The sequence below is a fragment of the Neocloeon triangulifer genome, unplaced genomic scaffold (genome assembly GCF_031216515.1).
Source record: "Neocloeon triangulifer isolate White Clay Creek 2 clone unplaced genomic scaffold, ASM3121651v1 ptg000002l, whole genome shotgun sequence".
In the NCBI taxonomy this organism is placed as follows: Eukaryota; Metazoa; Arthropoda; class Insecta; order Ephemeroptera; family Baetidae; genus Neocloeon; species Neocloeon triangulifer.
Genome location: NW_026775545.1, coordinates 895,147 through 902,623, shown reverse-complemented (window position 1 = coordinate 902,623; position 7,477 = coordinate 895,147). Strand labels below are relative to the sequence as shown.

The 7,477-nt window shown below is 33.5% G+C and overlaps 1 protein-coding gene across 1 annotated transcript; it reads left to right on the top strand.

Annotated features, from left to right (window-relative positions):
* Positions 1–564: 564 nt before the first annotated feature.
* On the top strand, positions 565–4,992 carry LOC132205129 (pancreatic lipase-related protein 3-like). The gene is made up of 3 exons (XM_059634010.1): positions 565–778; positions 2,758–2,917; positions 3,932–4,992. Exons 1-3 carry the CDS (start codon positions 577–579, stop codon positions 4,110–4,112), a joined length of 543 nt encoding a protein of 180 aa, XP_059489993.1. The 5' UTR covers positions 565–576; the 3' UTR covers positions 4,113–4,992.
* Positions 4,993–7,477: the final 2,485 nt, after the last annotated feature.

Sequence of the window (7,477 nt, the reverse complement as noted above, 5' to 3'; positions counted from 1 at the left end):
GAGGTAAAATTTTCAATAATTAAGTTGAATTTATCAAAAAATAGTTCTTTTTCCCTCTCTCTGACCTACTCGTGAAATTCCAGTCCCAAAAACTATGGTGAGTTCTAAAACTTCAGGAACTGAAACTTAAATCAAAAATTAGTATTTAATTCAATTTTGAGGATATTTTAAGTTATAGTTGTTAGAACTTGCATTTCGACGCAATTTTTACGCACAAGAACAATTCTTTGACTAAAATAAAAATGGATTTTAAGAACAAAAATTATTTTCTTTATTCAAAATTTGTATCAATATTTTTGGACAATTAATTATTTATTTTGCATAATTTTATTGAAGGAAAACACAAGTTCTTTTTTATGACCAAAAATACATGGACATCTTCATAATATCCAAGCAACACAGCTATAAAAATCAGATATGCATGTTTATTTTTTCGTCAAATCTTGCGTGGCATCATATTTTTTCTGCCTCCCCGCACACTTTTTATTTGCTCCTAGGAGACTAAAAAGTAAGGATTTGTGTGTGTGTTTATGTGTGTGATGGCGTTTATTTCTGGCGACAGGTTTCGATCCGCTGATGGCAAATATCTCAACGTTCCCTGTCGAAGAAAGGCTGGATCCGGGGGACGCGTATTTCGTGGACGTAATCGACACCGACAGCCCATCAGAGCGGAGGCCGCACGACTTTGGGCACGCCAATTTCTACATCAGCAGACCCAAGCCAAGCAAGTGCCATGTGCCCAGAATTCTGCGCGCACCGACTAACTACTACCGCAAAGGTGATTAACCTCATTATCTCTCCGCAAGGGTCACCTGCGCCTAATTATCAAACTCCTCCCTGCAAATATGTGTTCATCCGAACTTGCTCCTCGTTCCCTTGCTTCTCCAAAACAAACGCAAGCCGGAAAATTCATTTTTGATATACAAACTTTTTGCTTGTTAAATTTTTCAGTAATACTCATAAAATTGTTGAAAAACATAAAAAAAATATATAAATCTTCAAATTTATCTACATCAGAAATATTAAATAAAACTAATTAATAAAGGTCGTCATGGAATTTTGATAATAACTAATTTTTTCTGTTGGCGACTATTTATTAATTTTTTCAAGATTTTGATTTTAATTACGAAAATAAAAAGTTGCATGATTATTATTTAAGCTATTTTGAGAAAATCGAGTAAATTAAATATTTTCAAACAAATAAGATAAGATTAAATATCTCACTACAATATTAATATTATTATTTTTGTGAATATCCGCAAAGTGAATGTCTTTGCTATTTTTTTTTCTCTCGTCCGGGTTCTACTTTTCCAGAAATATGAATTTTAGAAGTCGGCTCTTTTATTCTTTTATACTAATGTATGCTTTTTCCACCCCAAAAAAGTTTATTCTACTCACAGTCCACAAACCGTTATCTCTTTTGTATAATGACCTCAGTTGTGATATATAACATTTTTTTTTCCGCTGTAAAAATAGCCCACTTTGTTAAGCGGATACTTTTCTGTTTGGAGGAAACACAGCTCGGCTGAAAGGGCACGGCCTACACATTTACGTCAGGCCTGCCCATTTAAATGCCGATACAAAAGCGAGACAATACCCAAGTAATGCATTCGCGACGTAATAATCCGCCCACAGACTTTGCATAAACACTCGATGAGATAGATCTGGAAGCAATTTCCAATCTCAATCAATCGCTGACGCAAGTTTATAAGTTCTGGATCGCTTTTTCACTTGGAAATGAAGCGTGTCGGGGCCGAAATTGCATGTTTGGAAGTGATGAGCGCCGACACGAGATCGACCCGCTTACGAATAAGAAACACTTTTTTCATAACACGTTCCGAAATCTGCCGACCGGCGAAAGAGAGATGAAAAGCGGCGAATCCAATAAAAATACAATTTACGCAAATCAGTGTTCGCCGCGTCGGCTCTCTGCCGGAAATAGCCGCGGGAGGTCTATTTTGGTCGAAAATCGATCACATTGGTGCACATATGGGAATCCATCGCTTGTCCGGAAAATCACATTTTTCCTCTAAAGAAACGGCCGAAAATAATTGTCAACATGGATCAGTTTCTTTTCTGTTGAACCAAAAATATTTAAAATATATTTGAACAAGGCGAAAGGCAATAAATTTTTGCTTTCATGAATAGTCCTCGAATTTACATTGAAAAAATTCATCAAATTGTTCAAAGATGGAAAAAGTAGGTTGTCAATCTTTTCACCTTTTTGTTAGAAATAAAAAAAAAACTACAAATAAATATAAAAATAGAAAATTGCCAATTTAGAATTTCTAAAATAACATATTATTTTATGAAAAATTGTCAATTTCACCAGATTTTCCATCTAAATTGAGTAAATAACAACCTATAGTTTTACCTAAAATCACAGATTTTGAAATTTTTGTCTTTAATCAAGGTCTTTGTTTTTAAATTTCAACAACATATAATGTTGAAGTATAAAATTTGCCTTTTTGCGTGCTTATTTGCCATGTATTTCACCTGAAAAAGATCTAAATAGGTGCTAATTTCACCCATAAAGTATTTTTTTTTTTCAAGATTAGCTTAGATTTCAATGTATTTCCACCAAATTTATCACAATAAAAATGAAATTTAATTATTTAAAAAAGCGCACACACAATTTAGATAACTTTTTTCGCAATTCCGGAAATGTGAGTTTTGGACAATCAATGGCAACCGGCACAAACGCTCTCTTTCATTATTTTTATTGCTTTTACTAACACGAAATGTTATTTTTTGCAGAATTCTGCGGCCACGGACGCGCCTTCGAGGTGTACGCGCGCAGTGTCATGTTCGAGAACGCGTTCCCGGCGATGCGTTGCGCGAGCTACGCGGCGTACAGACAGGGGTTGTGCCGCGAGCCCGAGGAAGCGGTGCCCATGGGATTCAAGGCGCCGAACAGGTAGGACGGCAGCTGTCGCTTTTATCAAATTATATGTGTAGCAGCAAGAAGTGCCGCTGAGAGAAGAGCCACACCGATGGCGCAATCTCGCACAAAAAGCGGTGGCTTTCACGAAACCCCTTTGCCGCCGCCGCCGCCTGAAAGGGAAAAATATACACGTGTTCTATTAGAAGGAGGGAAACCCGCCTCCCTTCATCGATTCACACATGGCACGAAGAGGGCACAATTGTGCGAAGTTACCAATAGTCTTGCAATACAAGTAGAAATCCATTCTGTAGAATTTTATTCATTGTCAGTGCTATTGAAAATTGGTTTGATTCAAAATAATAAAAAAGGCATTAATATATGAATAAAAAAATGGATAAATATGCAAAACTCAGATAAATTAAACCTCCACTTGGTAATTATTAATTGTTATGATCATATAAAATTATTGTACAAAGTGCTTGAAAGGGGAAATATTTAATTAATCAATTTTTACAATGATTCAAATTAAACTTAATTAACATCTGTGTATCCTAATTTGATTCTTTCTTTCTATTTTTTGAGTAAAAAAACAGTCAAATTTTCAGAACTTCTATACCTGAATTTCCTTTCTGGGCAAAAAAGGCTTTATATTGATTTATATTTATAAAGAGTGAGCTTAAATATTTTCTTACAAACATTCGCTACTCAATAATTAATTTTAAGTTCAACTCCCAACTTTATAGAAATAATCTATTATTGAGAAAAAAAATGAAAAAGGAAAGCAGTTGAAGGCGAAACGGAGTTAATTTTTTAATTATACAAAATATTATTTCGCCAGAGATGAGAAAGAAATCTAAATTTTTTGCTAGAAACCTTTTGTTATTGTTGAAACGCTGCTCAAGCCGTAATATAAAATAAAAAATTAGAAAATCCAGAGAAAATTAGTTTTTAATTAAAATCAAAGAAATCTCATTTGGTACGCTGTGATTGATTTTGTATACCTGCAGCGCACACCTCATTAATCTTGCCGAAAAAATTATGTTCCAGCGCCCGCGGCAGCTACTTTCTTTTTAACGAGAAGGAACTCTTCGGTCTGGGAAACGCAGTCGATGCTACTCTACAAACATCAAACCAAATTGGGCAGCGCCGCGCCACTTCGCCGGCGGGCGGAAACCCATTCCTTTGGAAGCAACTCCAAGATTTCTTCGCTCCGCCTCGCCGATATTAAAAATACTGAAAGACACCAAAAATTATGAATAGTTAAAAATGAAGGATAAATCCTGTGAGGCATGAAAATCTAAAAACAATTCGAACCGCATCATTTTGAAAAGATTAAAAAATTAAAATCAGAACAAATATTTAAGGAGCTTCCCAAAACATTTTTACATTGGTTTTTTAGGCTATGTAAATTTTGAAAATTGACAGGTTATTTTATGAAAAAACCATGTTGTTTAAAATCTTTACAAAAAGTTCTTCCAGAAACTCTCAAGTGAAATTTAATCATCAAAATTACAATTTGACGACTTTTTAACTTTGTATTTATTTTTGCATAAATCTTCTCATTATATAAGAGGTGTACAATTTTTTTTGCTTTTATAGCTCTGAGAGAGCAGGCGTTTGTTGGTGTCAATTGTGAGTGTGAAGCGCGTCTGGCAAATTAATCAGACGCAGACTGCTGTGACAAATTGTGTGATGCTGTTTGCGAGGCAGATGCTGTGAATAGTGCGAAAATTATTCATCAGCTCTAGCGTCGCTCGCTCTGTGTATGTTCAAACGCTAGAGAGAGCCAGTTCTAAATATATGCACGAGAATTGCTCAGAGTAAACATAAACATTTGGCTATGTGCGCTCTACATGTATGTATATAAATGCGGTTTGTTATTCGGCTGGCAAATTCTTGTTTGTTTGCACCGTTTGTTAATGTATTGTTGTGTATTTTACCATCAGCATGGTCATTGAGTGTGAACCAAATTTAGCTCATTGTGAGGAAAATTATTTTCCCGTCTGTTGTGCAAATACTCAAAATGCTGGTTCGAATGAAAAATTATTAAATAAACGTATATACATTAACAATCAATAAAACTTGGTTTTCCTGATGGATTTTTTTTATGAAACCGTTGCTGCAATCTCGTTATAGACTTTTGTTGTATATTTAAATTTTTAACAACATCGATTCATGATTTTGATAAGAAATATTTAATTATTTTACCTCAAAAATTTTATCGCAGGAATTTTTTAATACCAAAAAATTTCTTTATAAAGATTTGTCTACGTAAAAGTTGATTTTTATTTATTTTTTAATTTTTTCATTTTATATACAGCACACTTATTTTATTACTACTGATTTAAATTACAAAAATTTTTTTTATATTATATAGCCAAAAAAGTTAAATCAGTTCTTTTAATTTTGATAATTATGAATTTATTATTTTAATTTTTAATAATTATACATTTCATGAATGTTGTAAGTATATGTATATTATGCATTTTTTATTATTTATTAAATAATAATTTTGATTGTTATAAATTTTATGTTGGCCTTTTGAAGGAGTATAGTGTGTTGAAAAAATAATGGCAAAATATCACCTGCGATTATTATTATTTATATCGATTTATATTATCAACATAAAATGTGTCTAGATCTTTAATGCTAAACGGTTATCTCAAATTAATCTACTTCTTCGTCTATCGCTAATTAATAAAGGGTAATTTACCTGAAATAAATAATACTCAGAACCATTATAATTCCACTAACTCCTGAATTTATTATCATTTTCTCATAAGAATAAAGTAAATGTCACTCTCCCTCCTGATAAGCACACCCACACACACTCCTATTCAACGCGCACTCGCATATAATTGTGATGGCGGATGATTAGTTTCATAATTACTGAACATATCACGCGCTCTTCTTCTTGCTTCTCTTCTCGTTTAAATACTTTCTCCTTTGCATGCTGTTTCAAATGCACTTATAATAGATTTGAAAATTTTCTTGTTGTGATTTTCAAATTGATTTTAAATACGTCCATAGTTTGGATTTCATTTGTAGCTCGAAATCGCCCCTATTGATTTTTGTTTATATATAATTAGCGTTTTATTTAATGTAAATTGTCTTGTTTGCTAAATTTTGTTTAATTTTAAAGCTCTAATTATTTCTCGCTCTCTCGTAAAAGGTAAATTGTGAGATTTTAAAGTGACTTTGATAAAAGTGCCTTTTTTAAAAATACACGTTTGCGTCCAAGTTCTGAACCGCGCGTCATGCGCAGGTTCGCACAGATAGTGGGTCAGCGTCGATGCCATGTATTTTGATTACTTGATAAAATCAGCCCCCCTGTTTAAAATACGCACCAAACCTTTTTTGTTGACTATTTTTATTCACGTCTCGCACTTACTCAGGCGAATTTGTACATCTGGAACATTGAGTTTCTATAACATTAATATTGTAACGACGAAAATTTAATATAATTTCTCTCCCGAACGGAAATTTTGATTTGGCTTTTTTGAATAATATTTATTTATGCTAACAATAAAAACGGATTTTATTGTTTCTGGTCATGCGCAGCTAAGAGTCACAGATGAGTGGCGTAATACATTGAATGGTACACGATTCCTGAAATAATATTGCTTCAAAGAACAAGAATTACAACAGACTAGGGCAGCGAAATTGATTTACTTTTTGCAACATAATTTGCCATAATTATTGTCATTCAATTCTTAAATAACAACAAAGAATTAAGTAATTTAAATCTTTTATAATTAATAAAAAAGCAAGACATTTTCCTCAAAATTTATTTACCATTCAGTCTTTTTGAAATTTTACCATTGCATCAAGGTATAGTATTGCTCTCAAATAAGCTTTCAAACAAATATTCCACTGCCCCATTAACAACGTGAATGCAAAGGAGAATCAGGAATTTTTTGTCATAAATTTAAATACACTCGAACTGCACATTTGAGTAAAAATTTTAAATATTTACACCGAAAGTTTACATATTATTTTTAAAAATTTAATTTTTCTCCCACAGATAATAGAATCAGTTTTTCCATTTCAAGACATTATTATTACTACGGAATGGAATGAAACGGCGAGAGTCCGAGTTTTACAAAAAATGTTCCTGGGTGTAGAAATACAGAGGAGCTCTCTTTCTATTTTGAAAAGTACCAGCATTTAGCCGGCGGGTATGTAGCGAAAATTTGAAATGCTGCCTGTTTTTTGTAATATCCGTCCTTTTGGCCCGGTTATTATACTCTCTGGCACTGATGTTATCTGCAGGTCACACACTCAAAAAAGGTCCACTCATCCGCACTGCTTTTTACAAAAGTAATTTTGATACAGCCGTGTATGTCGTGTGAGTGAGGAGAGTTCTATTCGAAAAAGTATAGTGCTCTATATAGTGGAAGGTCCGCCGCGCAAACGAGATGTGTTTATAGTCCAAGGACCGCCTCTCTTTTGTGGGTGTATAGCTATGAATTATTTATCGTCTCAACACACCGTCAGCTATTGATTTGTCGAGAGGAGTGTCGGCATATCATTTTATTATTCATTGTCCATAAAATGCGGCGGCATTACCTTGAAAAGTAAAGCACCGTGCTC